The sequence below is a fragment of the Oncorhynchus keta genome, chromosome 23 (genome assembly GCF_023373465.1).
Source record: "Oncorhynchus keta strain PuntledgeMale-10-30-2019 chromosome 23, Oket_V2, whole genome shotgun sequence".
NCBI classification, from domain to species: domain Eukaryota; kingdom Metazoa; phylum Chordata; class Actinopteri; order Salmoniformes; family Salmonidae; genus Oncorhynchus; species Oncorhynchus keta.
Genome location: NC_068443.1, coordinates 40,100,169 through 40,123,818, shown reverse-complemented (window position 1 = coordinate 40,123,818; position 23,650 = coordinate 40,100,169). Strand labels below are relative to the sequence as shown.

Below are 23,650 nucleotides of genomic sequence, written 5' to 3'. Positions count from 1 at the left end.
CTGACAATTCCTTCAACCTCATGGCTTGGGTTTTGCTCTGACATGCACTGTCAATTGTGGGACCTTATATAGACAGGTGTGTGCCTTTCCAAATCATGTCCAATTAATTAAATTAACCACAGGTGGACTCCAATCAAGTTGTAGAAACATCTGAAGGATGATCAATGGAAACAGAATGCACCTGAGCTCAATTTCGAGTCACATAGCAAATGGTCTGAACACTTACTTAAATACGGTATTTATGTTTTTTATTTTTTATAAATTTGTATAAAAACCTGTTTTCACTTTGTCATTATGGGGTAGTGTGTGTAGATCTCGGATTATTTTTTTGTATTTAATCATTTTTTGAACAAGGCTGTAACGTAACAAAATGTGGAAAAAGTCTAGGGGTCTGAATACTTTCCAAAGGCACTGTACCTTTTAATGTATATATCAAACTATATTTCTGTCATGTAATACTGTGTATGAAAGTATCATGTATGTAAAATGTCTTAGCCAGTTGCGCCACCGAAAAGGTACCAATTCGATAGCGGAGAGGAAACAGTTTAAACTGGGGAGTGAGGTTACGGTACCATTTCGTTCTGTTACACATGTCTGTATATGAGTTTTGCTCTGAATTTGAGTGTTTTTGCATGCATGTATGTGTATGTACAGGCGGGTTCACACTGTACTTAGCTTGAGGAGCAGCTAGGAGCAGGAGTTGCTATGGTTACCCAAACAGGCAGAGCAGGGGCAGTGAGGAGCGGGAGACAGACAGAGACAAGCAGCTAACTAATGGAGGAAATTACTGCAGTGAGGAGCGGGAGACAGACAGAGACAAGCAGCTAACTAATGGGGGAAGTTACTGCAGTGAGGAGCGGTAGACAGACAGAGACAAGCAGCTAACTAATGGAGGAAGTTACTGCAGTGAGGAGCGGTAGACAGACAGAGACAAGCAGCTAACTAATGGGGGAAGTTACTGCAGTGAGGAGCGGGAGACAGACAGAGACAAGCAGCTAACTAATGGAGGAAGTTACTGCAGCGCGGAGCGGTAGACAGACAGAGACAAGCAGCTAACTAATGGAGGAAGTTACTGCAGTGAGGAGCGGTAGACAGACAGAGACAAGCAGCTAACTAATGGAGGAAGTTACTGCAGCGAGGAGCGGGAGACAGACAGAGACAAGCAGCTAACTAATGGGGAAGTTACTGCAGTGAGGAGCGGAGACAGACAGAGACAAGCAGCTAACTAATGGAGGAAGTTACTGCAGCGAGGAGCGGTAGACAGACAGAGACAAGCAGCTAACTAATGGAGGAAGTTACTGCAGTGAGGAGCGGTAGACAGACAGAGACAAGCAGCTAACTAATGGAGGAAGTTACTGCAGTGAGGAGTCGGAGACAGACAGAGACAAGCAGCTAACTAATGGGGGAAGTTACTGCAGTGAGGAGCGGGAGACAGACAGAGACAAGCAGCTAACTAATGGAGGAAGTTACTGCAGCGAGGAGCGGGAGACAGACAGAGACAAGCAGCTAACTAATGGGGAAGTTACTGCAGTGAGGAGCGGTAGACAGACAGAGACAAGCAGCTAACTAATGGGGGAAGTTACTGCAGTGAGGAGCGGGAGACAGACAGAGACAAGCAGCTAACTAATGGAGGAAGTTACTGCAGCGAGGAGCGGGAGACAGACAGAGACAAGCAGCTAACTAATGGGGGAAGTTACTGCAGTGAGGAGCGGGAGACAGACAGAGACAAGCAGCTAACTAATGGAGGAAGTTACTGCAGCGCGGAGCGGTAGACAGACAGAGACAAGCAGCTAACTAATGGGGGAAGTTACTGCAGTGAGGAGCGGGAGACAGACAGAGACAAGCAGCTAACTAATGGAGGAAGTTACTGCAGTGAGGAGCGGGAGACAGACAGAGACAAGCAGCTAACTAATGGAGGAAGTTACTGCAGCGCGGAGCGGGGGAAGTAGACAGACAGAGACAAGCAGCTAACTAATTTTAATTTTTAATTTTACCTTTATTTAACCAGGCAAGTCAGTTAAGAACATATTCTTATTTTCAATGACGGCCTGGGAACAGTGGGTTAACTGCCTGTTCAGGGCAGAACGACAGATTTGTACCTTGTCGGCTCGAGGTTTGAACTCGCAACCTTCCGGTTACTAGTCCAACGCTCTAACCACTAGGCTACGCTGCCGCCCCTAATGGGGGAAGTTACTGCAGTGAGGAGCGGGAGACAGACAGAGACAAGCAGCTAACTAATGGGGGAAGTTACTGCAGTGAGGAGCGGGAGACAGACAGAGACAAGCAGCTAACTAATGGGGGAAGTTACTGCAGCGCGGAGCGGTAGACAGACAGAGACAAGCAGCTAACTAATGGGGGAAGTTACTGCAGTGAGGAGCGGGAGACAGACAGAGACAAGCAGCTAACTAATGGAGGAAGTTACTGCAGTGAGGAGCGGTAGACAGACAGAGACAAGCAGCTAACTAATGGGGGAAGTTACTGCAGCGAGGAGCGGTAGACAGACAGAGACAAGCAGCTAACTAATGGGGGAAGTTACTGCAGCGAGGAGCGGTAGACAGACAGAGACAAGCAGCTAACTAATGGAGGAAGTTACTGCAGTGAGGAGTCGGAGACAGACAGAGACAAGCAGCTAACTAATGGGGGAAGTTACTGCAGTGAGGAGCGGGAGACAGACAGAGACAAGCAGCTAACTAATGGGGAAGTTACTGCAGCGAGGAGCGGGAGACAGACAGAGACAAGCAGCTAACTAATGGGGGAAGTTACTGCAGTGAGGAGCGGGAGACAGACAGAGACAAGCAGCTAACTAATGGGGGAAGTTACTGCAGCGCGGAGCGGTAGACAGACAGAGACAAGCAGCTAACTAATGGAGGAAGTTACTGCAGCGAGGAGCGGTAGACAGACAGAGACAAGCAGCTAACTAATGGAGGAAGTTACTGCAGCGAGGAGCGGTAGACAGACAGAGACAAGCAGCTAACTAATGGAGGAAGTTACTGCAGTGAGGAGCCGGAGACAGACAGAGACAAGCAGCTAACTAATGGGGGAAGTTACTGCAGTGAGGAGCGGGAGACAGACAGAGACAAGCAGCTAACTAATGGAGGAAGTTACTGCAGTGAGGAGCGGTAGACAGACAGAGACAAGCAGCTAACTAATGGAGGAAGTTACTGCAGTGAGGACAGGGCTTGAACGTCGGTCGTGGGTGTGTGTAGGACTTGGGCTTTAAATGTAATGCCCATGCAGGACTCTACATAGATAGAATGTCACATTGGTTGCGTGTTGTGTTTGTCTGTTAGCCCATGGTTTAGAAATGCTCACGTGAATATGGGATAAGTCTGAGGCTGGAGCATAGGAGAGCCTGAGGCTAAGAATAATGCAGTGTAATAAGGCTTAATATGTATCTAAGAGAGAAGAAAATAACATTTCCATTGACTTACGACAATCCGCCTCGTCTGATTTATCCTTGCAGTCCGGATCCCCGTCACATTTCCACGCCAGCCTCACACACTCCCCGTTGGCGCACCGAAACTCCTCCATCGTACAGTTCATCCTGCGTCGCGATTGCGACCCTTCACTCCCACAACGCTCCGGCCACTCGTCAGAGCCGTCTGGGCAGTCTGGGTCGCCGTCACAGCTCCACATGACAGGCACGCACTCTGAGGTGTTGCAGCGGAACTCGTGCGGACCACAGGTGGTCGTTGGCGAGTGGCGGGAGGAGCATTTTAGTTCGTCAGAGCCGTCGTCGCAGTCGTCATCGCCGTCGCACACGTAGACAGGTGCCAGGCACTTGCGGTTGGCGCACTGGAATTCGCTTTTCGGGCAGGACTTGGCGTCTAGATGAGAAGAGGGGAGGGAGATAGGGAGAGAGAGGTCAGCTAGAGGTCAGCTAGAGTGAGAAAATCAACTGCTGATCATGATACAACAAGACAGAAATACCTAGCGCACACACCTCCGCTCCATGGTAGACCTCTATCTCTCTATTCTCTCGCTCTCTCACAGTCAAGAGTCAGAGAATTACAGACATCCCATCACTCCTACAGTCTCTGGTTGTGTCCCAAATGACCCTCTATTCCCTATGTAGTGCACTACTTTTAACCAGAGCCCTAGGGGCCGTTGTCAAAAGTAGTGCAGTACATAATAGGGTGTCACTTGGGACACACTTCTTTATCTCAGAAAACTCACTGAGAGCCCGAGCTTTGATATTCATATAGGCTACAGGGAGTTTCTCCCTGCTGCTGCTGTCAGCCTGGGTTTATTCTTAAAGGGGATTTAGGTCTGGGCTATGTTCATTAGGGCCCATCTTAGGGCCCAATATTTGATTTGAAAATTAGCCTTTTTTTATTGAACAAGGTCAGAAAATACCTCCCTGTTTCACTTCGGTTTGGATAATTGTTTCCCGTTTCAACCCTAATGAACACGACTCTGGGCTGCAGTCTTAAGCATTCTGTTCTGTGTGACAAATGACAGGGGGGGGGAGAATACAGCATGCAAATAAAATGTCATTCGTCAATTGGAGACATTATATTTAGGATTTTAGTGACTCATTTCCACCCGCAGAGTTTAAACAGTGTGTGAGTGTGTTTGTGTGTATGTGCGTGTGCCCGCCCACTGGTACATCCGTACCTATGTTGACTCAACGTTGTTTCCACATTATTTCAATGGTGCACTGTATCAATGTCGATAACATTGATAACATTGAGCATTTGAGTTAATCCCACATCGAATTAATGTTCATTCAGAACTGTATCTCAACCATTAACACTAGAACTGCTAAAACCAGTCAGTTTCACTACTCATCAATGTCATTTTTTTATTACTCTGCCATTTTAAAGACATGCCCCCTTCCGTCCTTGGCTTTTCCTAAATAAGTCTATGTAACACAATGCCGTTGTTAGAATCGTAATATCACAAACAGAACTGGAGTTATAACCAGTTTTAGGAGGGCATGTCATTATATAAATGGTTTTCCAATGTTGCCCACTCCTCTTCCCGACAGTAGGGTCTGCTCTGCTCCTCCTCCCGACAGTAGGGCCTGCTCTGCTCCTCCTCCCGACAGTAGGGCCTGCTCTGCGCCTCCTCCCGACAGTAGGGCCTGCTGCTCTGCTCTGCAGTAGGGCCTCCTCCTCCCGACAGTAGGGCCTGCTCTGCAGTCCTCCTCCCGACAGTAGGGCCTGCTCTGCGCCTCCTCCCGACAGTAGGGCCTGCTCTGCCCGACAGTAGGGCCTCCTCCCGACAGTAGGGCCTGCTCTGCTCCTCCTCCCGACAGTAGGGCCTGCTCTGCTCCTCCTCCCGACAGTAGGGCCTGCTCTGCTCCTCTTCCTGACAGTAGGGCCTGCTCTGCTCCTCCTCCCGACAGTAGGGCCTGCTCTGCTCCTCCTTCCCGACAGTAGGGCCTGCTCTGCTCCTCCTCCCGACAGTAGGGCCTGCTCTGCTCCTCCTCCCGACAGTAGGGCCTGCTCTGCTCCTCCTCCCGACAGTAGGGCCTGCTCTGCTCCTCCTCCCGACAGTAGGGCCTGCTCTGCTCCTCCTCCCGACAGTAGGGCCTGCTCTGCTCCTCCTCCCGACAGTAGGGCCTGCTCTGCTCCTCCTCCCGACAGTAGGGCCTGCTCTGCTCCTCCTCCCGACAGTAGGGCCTGCTCTGCTCCTCTTCCCGACAGTAGGGCCTGCTCTGCTCCTCCTCCCGACAGTAGGGCCTGCTCTGCGCCTCCTCCCCTGACAGTAGGGCCTGCTCTGCTCCTCCTCCCGACAGTAGGGCCTGCTCTGCCTCCCGACAGTCCTCCCGACAGTAGGGCCTGCTCTGCTCCTCCTCCCCTACCGACAGTAGGGCCTGCTCTGCTCCTCTTCCTGACAGTAGGGCCTGCTCTTCCAGGGGGCCTGCTCTGCTCCTCCTAACGACAGTAGGTCCTGCTCTGCTCCTCTTCCAGGGGAAGAGGAGCAGTAGGGGAAGCGAACGATGCCTAATGATGTAATCACCAATTGTGAATGAAGAACAGGACGGGCCATTCTATTGCATTGGTATACTCTAATCATAATCTCTAAATGGTATGTACCCTATATCAGTCCACCAATCCAAGTAGTCTACTCTGGCCTACTTGGATGGCACGGCCGTACTCTGTGAAAGGAGGCTCCCGTCGCTGTGTACTTGGCTGCTATCAACGCACACATGTTGTTCAAGCAGTGCATCGAGAACACCGTGCCCAGTCTGGCATATGGGCTATTTAAGAGACATATGAGGGCCAAGGCAGCAGCAAAGATTCCACGCGAGCCTTTTGCGCGAGCCAAATTGCACACGGCTCCCAAGGAGGAGACAGTGCCAGGTGGCCAGATGCACAAAGAACAGAACCCAAGACATCTGTGTAACCTGCAAGCGACATGTTTGTGGGAAGTGTGTCAGGCAAGTCAGAGTGGCGAGGATTTCTGTCAGCTGTTAGGGCAAGGGAATAACCGCTAAATGAAATGCCACTGATGCCCTTGCGTGAATACGCAGACCATGTCAGCACAAGCTGACAACAATTGACTATTTTTGACTGCTGTCATATTGACACTTACAGTTGAAGTTGGAAGTGTCCATACACCTTAGCCAAATACATTTAAACTCAGTTTTTCACCATTCCTGACATTTCATCCAAGTGAAATTTCCCTGTCTTAGGTCAGTTAGGATCACCACTTTATTTTAAGCATGTGAAATGTCAGAATAATAGTAGAGGGAATGATTTATTTCAGCTTTGATTTCTTTCATCACATTCCCAGTTGGTCAGAAGTTTACATACACTCATTTAGTATTTGGTAGCATTGCCTTAGAATTGTTTAAATTGGGTCAAATGTTTCAGGTAGCCTTCCACAAGCTTCCCACAATAAGTTGGGTGAATTTTGGCCCATTCCTCCTGACAGAGCTGGTGTAACTGAGTCAGGTTTGTAGGCTGACTTGCTCGCACACACTTTTATAGTTCTGCCCACAAATTTCCTATGGGATTGAGGTCAAGGCTTTGTGATGGCTACTCCAATACCTTGACTTTGGTGTCCTTAAGCCATTTTTTCACAACTTTGGAAGTATTCTTGGGGTCACTGTCCATTTGCAAGACCAATTTGCGACCAAGCTTTAACTTAAAGGGTAAAAAAAAATCACGCCCTGTTGAGAACTTTAAAAAAAAAAATTGTTTTATATATATTGACTTTCAATGTTCATGTATGCATAAATAAGACCTTATAGATGCCAAGTCTTGGTCATTATATGGTTTCAGTTTTTATTTTTTATATATATTGACTTTCAATGTGGTTTCAGTTTTTGCATACATTGAAAGTCAATATATATATATATATATATATATAAAAAATTAAAAACTGAAACCATATCATGACCAAGACTTGGCATCTATAAGGTCGTATTTATGCATACATGTAAGTATTGTGTTTACTTGATAGCTACCTACACAAATAGCTAACTAGAACAAAGTGTTAATCAGATAAATTCCTTTAAAAAATTTAAAGTAATACAAATAAGTTCTCCAGTACTGACGTCTTGAGATGTTGCTTCAATATATCCACATAATTTACCTCCTCATGATGCCATCTATTTTGTGAAGTGCACAAGTCCCTCCTGTAGCAAAACAACCGCACAACATGATGCTGCCATCCCCGTGCATCACGGTTGGGATGGTGTTCTTCGGCTTGCAAGCAATCCCCTTTTTCCTCCAAACATAATAATGGTCATTATGGCCAAACAGTTCTAGTTTTGTCTCATCAGACCAGAGCACATTTCTCCAAAAAGTACGATCTTTGTCCCAATGTGCAGTTGCAAACCGTAGTCTGGCTTTTTTATGGCGGTTTTGGAGCAGTGGCTTCTTCCTTGCTGAGCGGCCTTTCAGGTTATGTCGATTTAGGACTCGTTTTACTGTGGATATAGAAACTTTGTACCTGTTTCCTCCAGCATCTTCACAAGGTCTTTTGCTATTGTTCTGGGATTGATTTGCACTATTCGCACCAAAGCACGTTCATCTCTAGGAGATAAAAGCGTGTCTCCTTCCTGAGTGGTATGACGGCTGCGTGGTACCATGGTGTTTATACTTGTGTACTATTGTTTGTACAGGTGAACTTGGTACCTTCAGGCATTTGGAAATTGTTCCCAAGGATGAACCAGACTTGTGGAGGTCTACTATGTTTTTTCTTGGCTGATTTCTTTTGATTTCCCCATGATGTCAAGCAAAGAGGCACTGAGTGTGAAGGTAGGCCTTGAAATACATCCACAGGTTGACTCAACAATTGACACAATTGACTCAAATTATGTCAATTAGCCATTCAGAAGCTTCTAAAGCCATTATATAATTTTCTGGAATTTCCCAAGCTATTTAAAGGCACAGTCAATTTAGTGTATGTAAACTTCTGACCCACTGGAATTGTGATACAGTGAATTATAAGTGAAATAATCTGTCTGTAAACAATTGTTGGAAAAATGACTTGTGTCATGCACAAAGTAGATGTCCTAACCGACATGCCAAAACTAAAGTTTGTTAGCAAGACATTTGTGGAGTGGTTGAAAAATGAGTTTTAATGGCTCCAACCGATGTGCATGTAAACTTCTGACTTCAACTGTATATTCATTATAATGCCCTTATTGCTATTGTGCTGATTTTCACTATTTATCTAGCACACTTGGCGCTTATAGTGATGTTTAGGCTACTGATGTTTTCATCTTTTTACTTTGCGTTTTGCCGACCATACGTCTTTGTGGTTGGGGTATTTTGTAGAAAAATTGTTTTACAAAAAATAAGCTGTTTACGTGTTCCAACACATATTCTTTCGGTTTCATAGTTGTAACAAAGGCAATCCACTAATATAATGTATTGAACAGTTTTTAGGTTGTGTTTTTACATTTGCCTACAGTAACAAACTAATGAAAATGCTATTTTCTTATTTGAAATCAAATAATAATTATATTCTAATATTACCTAACAGCTTCATGAACACAACCAAACGATTATTTTAGCAATAGCATACATGAGGTTTGCAGACGACACGACAGTGGTAGGCAGTGGTAGACTGATCACTGACAACGCCGAGACAACCTATAGGGAGGAGGTCAGAGACCTGGCCAGGTGGTGCCAGAATAACAACCTATCCCTCAACGTAACCAAGACTAAGGAGATGATTGTGGACAACAGGAAAAGGAGGACCAAGCACCCCCCCATTCTCACTGACGGGGTGTAGCAGGTTGAGAGCTTCAAGTTCCTTGGTGTCCACATCACCAACAAACCAGAATGGTCCAAACACACCAAGACAGTCGTGAAGAGGGCACTACAAAGCCTATTCCCCCTCAGGACACTAAAAAGATTTGGCATGGGTCCTCAGATCCTCAAAAGGTTCTACAGCTGCAACATCGAGAGCATCTTGACTGGTTGCATCACTACCTGGTATGGCAACTGCTCGGCCTCTGACCGCAAGGCACTACAGAGGGTAGTGCGTAAGGCCCAGTACATCACTGGGGCTAAGCTGCCTGCCATCCAGGACGTCTACACCAGGCGGTTTCAGAGGAAGGCCCTAAAAATGGTCAAAGACCCCATCCACCCCAGTCATAGACTGTTCTCTCTACTATCACATGGCAAGCGGTACTGGAGTGCCAAGTCTAGGACAAAAAGGCTTCTCAACAATTTTTATCCCCAAGCAATAACACTCCTGAACAGGTAACCAATTGGTTACCCGGGCTATTTGCATTGTGTGCCCTCCCCTCTTTTACGCTGCTGCTACTCTCTGTTTATCATATATGCATAGTCACTTTAACTATACATTCATGCACATACTACCTCAATTGGGCCGACCAACCAGTGCTCCCCGCACATTGGCTAACCGGGCTATCTGCATTGTGTCCCGCCACCCACCACCCACCATCCGCCAACCCCTCTTTTACATTACTGCTACTCTCTGTTCATCATATATGCATAGTCACTTTAACCATATCTACAGTACCTGTACATACTACCTCAATCAGCCCGACTAACCGGTGCCTGTATGTAGCCTTGCTACTTTTATAGTCTCACTACTGTTATTTTTCACTGGTCTTTTTACTGTTGTTTTTATTTCTTTACTTACCTATTGATTACCTAATACATTTTTTGCACTACTGGTTAGTCAGCATTTCACTGTAAGGTTGTATTCGGCGCACGTGACAAATAAACGTTGATTTGATTTGTGGTCCTTCTGTGGCTCAGTTGGTAGAGCATGGCGCTTGTAACGCCAGGGTAGTGGGTTCGATTCCCGGGACCACCCATACGTAAGAATGTATGCACACATGACTGTAAGTCGCTTTGGATAAAAGCGTCAGCTAAATGGCATATATTATTATATATATATTATTTGATGAACTGTATTAATTACACTATTAGAATGTTGCAGTCAGAATGACTGCTGGTTAGCTTGAAGAGTGGTCCCTCGAGGCCCAGCGGTTCTAGTGTTAGAGAGCATTGAAATAACATCTGTTCCCATTGAGTTAAGTCTGGTTAAGGGCCTACTTTATCATGACAATCTCAGTGATACTGGCAAGAGCAGAGTGCAGGTTTTTCATTCCTCAAAGATTTCATTGGGTTATTCCCACGCACCTGCAACAAGCCAATTCAGATGTGCGAGTGCTGTTATTTTCTCACGCATTTATTGACTGAAAATCATTACAGTACATGACTTGCTTTTTCAGAGTAGGCTTACCAGACCATACCAGTAGCTAAAGAAGAGAGAATCAAAGAGAGACTTATTTTTTCATTCTAATAACCGCTTATTATCAAGCTGACTGCTGTAAATTAACCTCCTCTGGAGGAATGTGGGAACAGAACACCATGATCATCCTGTATATTATACCCATATGTGCAAATCACCATGTGTGTTCCATTACACACACACACACACCCGCGCACACACACACACACACACACACACACACACACACACACACACACACACACACACACACACACACACACACACACACTGCTTAATGAATTAATTTAGCTAAGGCCACAGATGAGGATTATCACACACTAAACTACACCCGCTGCACCACTGATAGAAACAGAAAATCAAATCATATTTTGGGATTCGGCTGAGCTGCAGGCTTCATCTAATCTTCATCGATATTAAACCACAGCGTTCCATTTAAATTTGCCGTGTCTTATCAGTACAAATACACACATGTACGTGCGTGCGCGCACACACTGAATCAGTACACACAGACACATCATGCGCAACCTAGCCCCACTTATCAACTAATTTGCAGTTAAATTATTAAGGAGACTCGATAAACATGCATATTAAACATGGGGAGGCCCATTAGTGAAATACATTAGCATTTCCTGCTACATCGGTAGAGACATAATTTCAGTTGGGGCCTGTGGTAAAAACATTTAAAGACTTCTGACAGACTTCCCTTGGCTTTTGCCTATGGGCTCAGAGTAACTTTAATTCATGTACATGTTCTTGACTTTGAAGGATCATGATCCAATCGGAATGTGACATCATCTCCAGCCAGCCAAACGTGAAGGGCGTGGCTGTGGTGTGACCCGGTTCTCTATTTCTGATTGGACGAGGAGCCACAGTGATGGGGGGGGTAGACGGCTGCCTCCATCCATCCACCTTACCCCTACTCACATCAATCCATGTCACGAGGTTAAGCGACGTTTGACTCTAACAGATGGCATTCATAGATACTAGAACCCTAAGCACAATTGTCACACTATTACTCATGGAAATACTAACTCCCCAAGGACCATAGAGCAAAGTGCTACCCATCGAGTCCTCCATAGGCCTTCTCTACAGGAAGGTCAAGTTACATCCTGAATGGCAGCCTAGTTTCTTGGTAGTGCATGGGGCTCTGGTCAAAAGTAGTACACTCTATAGGGAATAGGATGCCATTTGGGACACAGCCCACATCTCAGGCGGTTTAGAGAGGCCAGCCCTTCACCGGGGAACGACTCAGCAGATGACCTTTCGACTAATGCCACAGACACATTTACACAGCAAAACAGTGTGATAATGGAGAGGGAGAAGTGGACGCTGGGGAGAGGAGGATAACAATGAAGGGGGAGATTGAGGAGAGAGAAAAAGAGAGATAATAGACGAGATGGGAGAGAGATAATACAGGTGGGGGAGAGAGAGAGAGATAGAGAAAGGATATAGAATACAGTAGAGGAAGAGAGGAAAGAGTGGAGGGATTTTTTTCCACAGTGATGTCAGTATTATTATGACCACACGTACAACTTGCTACCAGGAGTATGATGGATGGAGTGAGAGATAGAGGAGAGATAGAGAGGGTTTTTTTCAGCCTCGTGATTTGTTGGGAGAATTTTCTGGAGAGAAACTTCCCTGGAACAATTTATTTTCCATTTTTTAAGTTACCAAGAGAGTCCGTCATTAATCCCAGACCCAAATCACTGCTGTTGTCAGGGATTGGGAGACTATTTGACTGTGTACTGTAGGGTTGCAACAAATAAATGCCCGGGTTTTACAGAAATCCTGGTTGATAAATTCCTGGTTCAAGACGGAATAAGCAGGAATTGGAATTAATAGGGAATATTAAGTTACTAGAACTTTCCAATTGATGTAACACGAAGTCAGATAAATTGGCTAAACTAACTCCTAGATATGATCAGGGACATTGCTAGACAGGATTGTTGAGATAAAAAAGCATACTACAATGGTTCCTCCTTTCAAAGTTGCGAGCTTATGCCACGGGACTTAGAAGTCATTTGTGGTTTAGTACGGTACCCTGCATCACCGCTTCATTGCTCCAGACCAGCGCAAGGGGGAGTTAGAGCACTGATTATGCTTTTTGGGTCCCAAGGCTGCTACTGTGTCTCTAACTGACAATGAATGGGCGACATAAATCTAAATAGAAACTGATAATTGTGCATGACTTCAGTATTACTTACTAAAACTGTTGTTACACTAACATTGTTATTCTTTTATTTTGCTAGGATTATTTTGCTCTCACTTAATGTAGTACTGTAGGCCACTCCCAACCAGTCACATTGTACAGCGCCTGAGTGGCGCAACGGTCTAAGACAATGCATAGCAGCGAAAGCTGTGTTGGCTGTCCATTCAGCCAGAAGAGCATTAGTGAGGTCGGGCCTGGCACGCAGTCGGCCTTCCAATTCATCGCAAAGGTGTTTTATGGGGTTGAGGTCAGGGCTCTGTGCTGGTCAGTCAAGTTCTTCAACACAGATCTCGACAAACTATTTCTGTATGGACCTCGCTTTGTGCACGGGGGCATTGTAATACTGAAACAGGGCCTTCCTCAAACTGTTGCCACAAAGTTGGAAACACAGAATCGTCGAGAATGTCATTGTATGCTTTAGCATTAAGATTTCCCTTCACTGGAATTAAGGGGCCTAGGCCAAACCATAAAAACAGCCCCAGACCATTATTCCTCCTCCACCAAACATTACAGTTGGCACTAATCATTGGGGCAGGTAGCCCAGATTACTTCGTCAAACCCAGATTAGTCCGTTAGACTGCCAGATGGTGAAGCGTGATTCATCACTCCAGAGCGCATTTCCACTGCTCCAGAGTTCAATGGTGGCGAGCTTTACACCCCCCACTCCTGTTACGTCTGCTCCCGCTCCCCCTCTCTGGCTCTTGAGGTTGCCAGGCTGCTTATCATTACACATCAGCGCTTCATTGGACTCACCTGGACTCCATCACGTTACGTTAATGCTCCATCACATCACGTTAATGGTGACTCAGCATTAATGTCGTTATGTGTCCCTTGTCCAGACGCTGTTCATATTTTGTTTCCTGTCTGTTTACTCATTAAATATTCACTCCTTGTACTTGCTTCTCATCTCCTAGTATCTGTCCTTACAACTCCAGCCGATGCTTGGCATAGCGCATGGTGATCTTAGGCTTGTGTGCAGCTCCTCGGCCATGGAAACCCATTTCCTGAATCTCCCGAAGAACAGTTCTTGTGCTGACATTGCTTCCAGAGACAGTTTGGAACTCGTTAGTGGGAGTTGCAACTGAGGACAGACGGTTTTTATGCACTACGCGCATCAGCACTCGGTGGTCTCGTTCTATGAGATTGTGTGGCCTACCACCTTGTGGCTGAGCCGTTGTTGCTCCTAGATGTTTCCACTTCACAATAACAGCACTTACAGTTGACCGGGGCAGCACTAGCAGGACAGAAATTTGACAAAGGCGACTTGTTGGAAAGGTGGCATCCTATGATGGTGCCACATTGAAAGTCATTGAGCTCTTCAGTAAGGCCATTCTACTGCCAATGTTTGTCTATGGAGATTGCATGTCTGTGCACTTGATTTTATACACCTTTCAGGAACAGGTGTGGCTGAAATAGCCGAATCCACAATTTTTTTATACCCTCAAAGACAAGGTGATTTTCTGTTCAGTCGCCATTAGGATTGGGACGATAAACAGTATGATTAAATCTAAAATCATGATATTTAACATTGGCGATATTTCGTGAAGTGCAAGATAATATATCAAGATGTGCAAAACTATGTAGAATATTGGCCTGTTAATTGGCTCACTGTCACACTGACCATAGTTTGCGTTGTTTGTGTCTATGTTTTGTTTGGTCAGGGTGTGATATGAGTGGGCATTCTATGTTGTATGCCTAGTTTGTCTGTTTCGATGTGTTTGGCCTGATATGGGTCTCAATCAGAGGCAGGTGTTAGTCGTTGTCTCTGATTGGGAACCATATTTAGGTAACCTGTTTTGTATTGTGGGGTGTGGGTGATTGTTCCTGTTTCCAGTGTTCCCAGTGTTCCTGGTTTTGTGTTCACGTTATGGGACGGTTTCGTCTTTGTTCATTTTGTCGGTTTATTGTTTTTGTTCGTTGTTAAAGTATTCTATTAAAATGGATAATCATCACGCTGCGTTTTGGTCCTCCTCTCTTTCGCCCGATGAAGAACGTTACACTCACAGAATAAAACAAACAAAATGTAGTCAATTAGTTTAAACCCACAAAAATGACTGACATTTTGGTTAATTGCTCATCACCATGTCATACACACTCCCCTACTCTACTACCCAGAGATCCCATGCGACAGCCATGTTCCTTGCTCGTGAGAGGACCTCAGAGCCTGTGTGTGTGAGTACAGGGCAGCGCATTTACCTTGCTACAGCTGACTGGACAGAGGAGCTCAACTTTCTCTTTAGGGGACTGCTGCCTGCTTAATGTTATGTAATGTGTGAGAGAGAGAGAGTGAGTGAGGGAGAGAGAAAGAAAGAGACGGACGGAGGGCAGGATTCGACTTAATGCATTATTTAACATGTGGATGACTCAATTAGCGAAACTCCTTGATGCAATTTACTTTTTTAAGCTGACTGGATGAAGTGCTGAGAGCTTTGCTAGGATTGGGATGGCTTCCAAGAGGGAGTACAACTGTCTCTAGGGTCTCAAGGCCCCAGACTCTGGCATGGAGGGCAAGGTTGTTGGAATGTGTATGTTTGTGTGCATACTATTGAAGTTCTCTCTAAGCAGGATTAAACCATAGCCGGTCCACGTACTCTTGTCAATTATTGACATGTATTTTGGGGCCATTGTCGGTAAAGCGTGAAACTCAAGCAAAACAAAACAAGCTTATTTTTATACTATTACAAACTTACTTACTAACCCCGTGTGTATGCTGCTTGTGTCTAGTGTCTATGTGTTTAACACCTACACATGTCCATGTAAAAGACAAGACTTATAAGATAGACATTACTTGCATTTTGAATCACAGTTTAGTCCAACAATCTTCTTGACCCTAACCAGTCACGCTTCAAGATGGATCCCTCAACCGAGACTGCTCTCCTCTGTGCCAGGGAGGATCTCCACACGTCCAAAGCTGACTCTCCTCTGTCCTCCTAGATCTATCCGCTGTCTTCGACACCTTGAACCATCAGATCCTCCTCTCCACCCTCTCAGGGCTGGGCGTCTCAGGCTCTGCACACTCTTGGATTGCATCCTACCTGGCAGGCCGTTCTGACCAGGTGACGTGGAAAGGATCTATGTCTACACCACATCCTCACACTACTGGTGTTCCCCAGGGCTCGGTTCTAGGCCCCCGGCTCCGTCATGTCCTCATGGTCTCTTCTATCATTGATATACGGATGACACTCAACTACCTTTCTCCTTCCCCCCTTCTGACACCCAGGTGGTGACACGCATCTCTGCGGGCCTGGCCAACATCACGGCTTGGATGTCGGCCCACCACCTCAAGCTAACCAAGACAGAGCTGCTCTTCCGGAGAAGGCACGCCCGCTCCAAGACCTCTCCATCACAGTTGAGAGCTCCACAATGTCTCCCTCCAAGAATGCAAAGAACCTTGGCTTGACCATGGACAACTGTCATTCTCTGCAAACATCAAAGCAGTGACTCGCTCCTGCAGGTTCACGCTCTACAACATCCGTAGAGTACGACCCTACCTCACACAGGAAGCGGTGCAGGTCCTAATCCAGGCACTTTTAATCTCCCGTCTGACCTACTGCAACTCCCTGTTGGCTGAGTTCTCCGCTTGTGCCATCAAACCCTTGCAATTTACGTTGCAGCCCGCCTGGTGTTCTCCCATTTCACCACACTCCTCCGCACACTCCACTGGCTTCCAGTTGAAGCTCGCATCTACTATAAGACCATGGTGCTTGCCTACAGAGCAGCAAGGGGAACTGTCCCTCCCTACCTTCAGGCTATGCTCAAACCTTACACCCCAATCCGAACACTCCGTTCTGCCACCTCTGGTCCCACCCCTACCGGGGGTCAAGCGCTCGCTTAGCCCAGTCAAAGCTCTTCCCTGTCCTGGCACCCCAATGGTGGAACAAGCTTCCCTCTGAAAGTAGGAAAACAGAGTCCCTGCCCATCTTCCAAAAACAACTGAAAACCTACATCTTCAAAGAGTATTGGACTGATCCCAGATCTATTTGTGCTGTCAAGTTACAATGACCTTAGAAGTACAGCACAAAGAAATCTGGGAACAGACACAACCAAAAGTATGTGGACAAGTGCTCGTCGAACATCTCATTCCAAAATCATGGGCATTAATATGGAGTGGTCCCTCCTTTGCAGCTCTAACAGCTTCCACTCTTCTAGAAAGGCTTTCCACTAGAAGTTGGAACATTGCTGCAGGGACTTGCTTCCATTTAGTCACAAGAGGATTAGTGAGGTCGGCACTGATGTTGGGTGATTAGGCCTGGTTCGCAGTTGGCTTTACAATTTATCCCAAAGGTGTTTGATGGGGTTGAGGTCAGGGCTCTGTGCAGGCCCACTCAGCCCAGTCAAAGCTCTTCCCTGTCCTGGCACCCCAATGATAGAGCAAGCTTCCCTCTGGTGGTAGGAAAGCAGAGTCCCTGCCCATTGTCACGCCTTGGTCTTAGTATTTTGTGTTTTCTTTATTTATTTGGTCAGGCCAGGGTGTGACATGGGTTATTGTGGTGTGTTTTTTGTCTTGGGGTTTTGTGGGGTGTCTGATTAGTCTATGGCTGCCTGAGGCGGTTCTCAATCAGAGTCAGGTGATTATCGTTGTCTCTGATTGGGAGCCATATTTTAGGCAGCCATATTCTGTGAGTGTTTCGTGGGTGATTGTTCCTGTCTTTGTGTTTGTTTGCACCAGATAGGGCTGTTTCGGTTTTCACTTTTCTTTATTTTGTAGTTTCCGCTTGTATTGTTTTTTCCTTCATTAAAATTATATCATGAATCATCATCACGCTGCATTTTGGTCCGATCCTTGTTCTACCTCCTCATCAGAGGAGGAGATAGAAGAACGCCGTTACAGAATCACCCACCACAAATGGACCAAGCAACGTGGTAACAGGCAACAGCGGCAGCAGGAGCAGTGCAACAAGAATTTTTGTACTTGGGAGGAAATAGACAGGTGGGCGGTCGACCCAGGGAGAGTACCGGAGCCCGCCTGGGATTCGCTGGAGCAGTGCGAAGAGGGTTATAGGAGAATGTAGGCGGCGAAAGCGGAGAGGCGCTGGTATGAGGAGGCAGCACGACGACGCGGATGGAAGCCTGAGAGTCAGCCCCAAAAATGTATTGGGGGGGGGGGCTCACAGGGAGTATGGCTATGCCAGGTAGGAGACTTGCGCAAACTCCCTGTGCTTACCGGGGGGCTAGAGAGACCGGGCAGGCACCGTGTTATGCTATGGAGCGCACGGTGTTTCCAGTGCGGGTGCATAGCCCGGTGCGGTTCATACCAGCTCTTCGTATTGGCCGGGCTAGAGTGGGCATCGAGCCAGGTAAGGTTGGGCAGGCTCGGTGCTCAAGAGCTCCAGTGCGCCTGCACGGTCCGGTCTATCCAGAGCCACCTCCACACACCAGTCCTCCGGTGGCAGCTCCCCGCACCAGGCTTCCTGTGCGTGTTCTCTATCCAGCTTCACCAGTGCCAGCACCACGCATCAGGCCTACAGTGCGGCTCGCCTCTCCAGCGCTGCCGGAGTCTCCCGTCTGTTTCGCGCAGCCAGAGCCTTCCTTCTCTCCAGCGCTGCCGGAGTCTCCTGACTGTTCAGCGCAGCCTGCGCTGCCAGTCTGCATGGAGCAGCCTGAGCTGTCAGACTGCATGGAGCAGCCAGAGCTGCCAGTCTGTATGGAGCAGCCAGAGCTGTCAGTCTGCATGGAGCAGCCAGAGCTGCCAGGTTGCATGGAGCAGCCAGAGCTGCCAGTCTGCATAGAGCAGCCAGAGATGTCAGTCTGCATGGAGAAGCCAGAGCTGCCAGTCTGCATAGAGCTGCCAGTCTGCATAGAGCAGCCAGAGCTGCCAGTCTGCATGGAGCAGCCAGAGCTGCCAGTCTGCATGGAGCTGCCAGTCTTCATAGAGCAGCCAGAGCTGTCAGTCTGCATGGAGCTGCCAGTCTGCATAGAGCAGCCAGAGCTGCCAGTCTGCATGGAGCAGCCAGAGCTGCCAGTCTGCATAGAGCTGCCAGTCTGCATAGAGCAGCCAGAGCTGCCAGTCTGCATAGAGCAGCCGGAGCTACCAGTCTGCATGGAGCTGCCAGTCTGCATAGAGCAGCCAGAGCTGCCAGTCTGCATGGAGCAGCCAGAGCTGCCAGTCTGCATGGAGCAGCCAGAGCAGCTAGATCCGCCAGTCAGCCAGACTCTTCCAGATCTGCCAGTCAGCCAGACTCTTCCAGATGCACTTTCTAATGAACTCGCTCACCGAATCAGCGCATTCGTCAATGTTGTTGTTGGACGTAATGCGGAACATATCCCAATCCACGTGATCGAAGTAGTCTTGAAGCGTGGAATCAGATTGGTCGGACCAGCGTTGAACAGACCTGAGCATGGGAGATTCTTGTTTTAGTCTCTGTCTGTAGGATGGAAGCAACAAAATAGAGTCGTGGTAAGCTTTTCCGAAAGGAGGCCGGGGGAGGGCCTTATATGCGTCGCGGAAGTTAGAGTAACAATGATCCAGGGTTTTACCAGCCCTGGTTGCGCAATCGATATGCTGATAGAATTTAGGGAGTCTTGTTTTCAGATTAGCCTTGTTACAATGAATGCAGCCACAGGATATGTGGTTTCCAGTTTACATAGAGTCAAATAAAACATTTTCAGGGCCATCGATGTGTCTTCTTGGGGGGTAATATATACATACGGCTGTGATTATAATCGAAGAGAATTCCCTTGGTAGATAATGCGGTCGACATTTGATGGTGAGGAATTCTAAGTCAGGTGAACAGAAGGACTTGAGTTCCTGTATGTTGTTATGATCACACCTCGTCTTGTTAATCATAAGATCTTTAATTCAATTTAATTTTAATTTAATTTAATTCAAAACTGACAACTGACGGAGTTTTGACAATAACGTGAGATCCGTCTGACAACTGAGGGAAATCCTAATATGGATGCCACACCACATACTCTACAAGCCCAGCAGTGTTTGAGCTCTAGGGGAGGCAGTGGCCACTGGCCTGAAGTCATCACTGAGAGGCTTAGTCTGGAGGGGTCAATGGAGAAATTAGAATGAGAAAGAGATTAGAGCAGGCTAGAAGGGCTCAATGGAGCCGGGCTGACTACAGATAAAAACTTAAGAAGGTATTACAGCGAAAGTCAGTGGGATCTCGTAATGCTAGTGGGTGTGCCATTTTCAGTCAACCATTAGCTCCTTTAGCGAAAGGAGTGTTATGGGCAAAGTGACATAGATGTATTTTACACAGACCTTGTATCAAATACGGTTGAATGTGGCGTGATTGTACTTGCGTGGTGTAATGGGACCAGTAGAATAAAACCAAAAACACAAACCATGCCCATCTAGCTAAATCAAAAAAACAAAGATTTCAAATAGTATTTGAAACCAGGTCTATTTTTGAATGTTCTATGATGTACTGTAGTAAATGCATGCTCACAGACCATATCTGAGAGGAGTAAATAGTTGTTTTGATTTACAATTTGATGAAATATAAATTGAGCGAACGCTGTGAAGTCGCGCAGCAGGTAGCCTGGGGCGACAGGTAGCTGGGGCGACAGGTAGCCTGGGGCGACAGGTAGCCTGGGGCGACAGGTAGCCTCGTGGTTAGAGTGTAGAACTAGTAACCAAAAGGTTGGAAGATCAAATCCCCGAGCTGACAAAGTAAAAATCTCTCATTCTGCCCCTGAACAAGGCCATCGTTGAAAATTGTTCCTAACTGACTTTCCTAGTTAAAAATAAGAACACAAGAACCTTGGGGACTCAAATGATACCAGGGAAACATACAGCATTATTTTCTCCTTCTCTCTGCTCTTTCCCTCATCTGGGGAAAATAAGACAGGGTTTCTCCAAGTGGAGCTTTCTGCGCGCATGCCACGGTGGCACACAATCTTCAAAGTCCAAACATTCAGCCTCCCGTGGTGCTTTCGCTTCAATCAATTTTTCCCGACATGCGGGAGAGAAGAGGGCACGAGAGAAAAGGAGAAGTCAATTCTTCACGCAGCTGTGTAAAGTAGGGCAGGAGTGTAGTCACGGCGGGGTGTGTGTATGAGTGTGCGGAGACGCACCAGGGTGGCACGTGATTAGGTAAAGAGGAGGGCGATGTCATCATCCATTGTTGATGGATTGGCGCTTGCACCATGCAAAGCTGGGTCAAGTTTAATGGGTGGCTCTTCCTACCGCTATGATTGCGATAAGTCATGGAAGATACCAACGCTCTCGCCGGCCGCCAAGGGCAAATTCTATACACACTGATTCTCATACTTGATATTGAATTGCAACCTTTGATTTGTGCATCAAAGTCTATTTATTTTTCTCAGCAGAGCTGATTTATTCATTAGCCCCCGTTTCCATCGATAGGGGATGCGTCCCAAATGGGACTCTATTCCCAACACAGAGCACTACTTTTGAGTGGCCCTGACAAAAAGTAGTGCACTATGTAGGGAATACGGTGCCATTTGCGATGCCCGAGAAATCTCAAGTGCTGCACACCGAGCTGTCGTGTCCTCCATCGTCAGAAGATAAGCATACGGAGAAAAGAAACACCAAAAAGCCAGATATGGAGAAGATAGGGATCTCTAAGAAGAAAACACTTTAATGTCACACCGTAGTGGCCTATTTAAAATACATAGAATTGTAACATGGCGACAATTGTTTAAACCCAATTCTAAGACAAGGGTACTGCCGCAGAATGGCACACATGTTCAGTCAGTACTGAATTTAAAATGGCTTAAATTAATATTTTTTGGGGTCACTGGCCTACTACACACAATACCCAATAATGTCAAAGTGGAGTTATTTGTACAAATGAATTCAAAATGAAAAGCTGTTATGTCTAGAGTTAAGAAGTACTCATCCCCTTTGTTTTGGCAAGCATAAAATAGTCACATAATAAGTTGCATGGACTCACTCTGTGTGTAATAATAGTGTTTAACGTGATTGTTGAATGACTACCCCATGTCTGTACCCCACACATACCACTATCTATAAGGTACTTCAGTCGAGTAGTGGATTTCAAACACAGATTCAACCACAAAGACCAGGGAGTTTTCCAATGCCTCTCGAAGAAGGACACTTTTTGCTCGCTGCACAACAAGCAGACATTGAATATCCCTTTTTGAGCACGGTGAAGTCATTAATTACACTTTCGCCACAAAGATACAGGGGTCCTTCCCAACTCAGTTGGCGGAGAAGAAGGAAACCGCTCAGGGATTCCAGCGTGAGGCCAATGGTGACTTTAAAACAGTTACAGAGTATTCAACTCTGGCTGTGATAGGAGAAAACTGAGGTTGGATCAACAACATTGTAGTTACTCAACAATCCTGACCTAATTGACAGAGTGAAATGAAGGAAGCCTGTAAAAGAACACAAATATTCCAAAACATGCATCCTGTTTACAACAAGGCACTAAAGTAATACTGTAAAACGTGTGGCAAAGCAATACAACACATTACTGAGTACCACAGCATAGTGGTGGCTGCATCATGTTATGGATATGCTTGTAATGCGAGTATGCCAGGATAAAAAATAAACAGAATGGAGCTAAGCACAGGCCAAATCCTAGAAGAAAACCTGGTTCAGTCTGATTTCCACCAGACACTGGGAGATGAATTCACCTTTCAGCAGGACAATAACCTAAAGCTTAAGGCCAAATATACACTGGAGTTGCTTACCAAGAAAAATGTGAATGTTCCTGAGTGGCCGAGTTACAATTGACTTAAATCTGCATGAAAATCTATGGCAAGACCTGAAAATGGTTGTATTTTACCATACACTTTGACAATACAGAATATTTTGTGTAGGTCTTTGACAAATAATGACAATTAAATTCATTTAAATCCCACCTTGTAACACAACAAAATGTGGAAAATGTCAAAGAGTGTGAATACATTCTGAAGGCACTGTATCTTTTCAATAACCAAAAAATGTCATTTTTACAGCTGTTTAATGCTGGCGATTCAGTGCTTGTTTTCTCACATGAACTGAAATGGAGCAAAAAGTTTAGAATTTTAGCAACCAGGAAATTAGTGATTTCCACAAAATCAGAACAGCCAACCGAGAAGTCAATAGGTGAATGTCACAGCCAATCACAACACTGGTGGGTAAAGTAATACTGTGAAACACTATCATTCCACTATTAGCGCCAGATATACACCGTGTACAAAACATTAAGTAAACCTTCCTAATATTGAGTTTGCCCTCAGAACAGCCTCAATTTGCCAGGGCATGGACTCCACAAGGTGTCGAAAGCGTTCCACAGGGATGCTGGCTAACGTTGACTCCAATGCTTCCCACAGTTGTGTCAAGTTGGCTGAATGTCTTTTGGGTGGTGGACCATTCTTGATACACACAGGAAACAATTGAGCATGAAAGACCCAGCAGTGTTGCACGTCTTGACACATTCAAGCTGGTGCGCCTGGCACCTACTACCTGGGTAGTCTATGTCATGGAAACACTCCCAGGTGGTGCAGCGGTCTGAGGCACTGCATCTCAGTGCAAAAGGCATGACTACAGTCCCTGGGTCGAATCCAGGCTGTATCACATCCGGCAGTGATTGGAAGTTCCGTAAGAGTGGTGCACAATTGGCTCAGTGTTGCCTGGGTTTGGCTGGGGCGCGGTTTGACAGGTAATGCATCCTATTGATTCATTTTATGTCTCAAAAGACAACTGAGCAGAACACCTTATAAAAGCTTTTTCCCCCTTCTATTTTCAACATAGTTTTCCATACAAAAATCAGTCAGGCACTTTGGCAGTGGGCCGGACTGCTGCCCGTCCTTAGCGTG

General features: G+C 46.3%; 2 protein-coding genes across 3 annotated transcripts in view; one reads left to right on the top strand and one right to left on the bottom strand.

Moving 5' to 3' along the window:
* The window catches only part of LOC118402313 (low-density lipoprotein receptor-related protein 8-like), a 189,453-nt gene that overhangs the window by 59,425 nt on the left and 106,378 nt on the right, over positions 1 to 23,650 (bottom strand). For both annotated transcript variants that reach the window (XM_035800420.2, XM_052477208.1), the window contains one exon: positions 3,432 to 3,827. In XM_035800420.2, the coding sequence (XP_035656313.2) occupies positions 3,432 to 3,827 (396 nt within the window). The remainder of the gene's footprint in view (positions 1 to 3,431; positions 3,828 to 23,650) is intronic.
* Positions 1 to 23,650, top strand: part of LOC127911058 (uncharacterized) — a 441,684-nt gene that overhangs the window by 324,580 nt on the left and 93,454 nt on the right. The gene's annotated exons all lie outside the window — the stretch shown is intronic.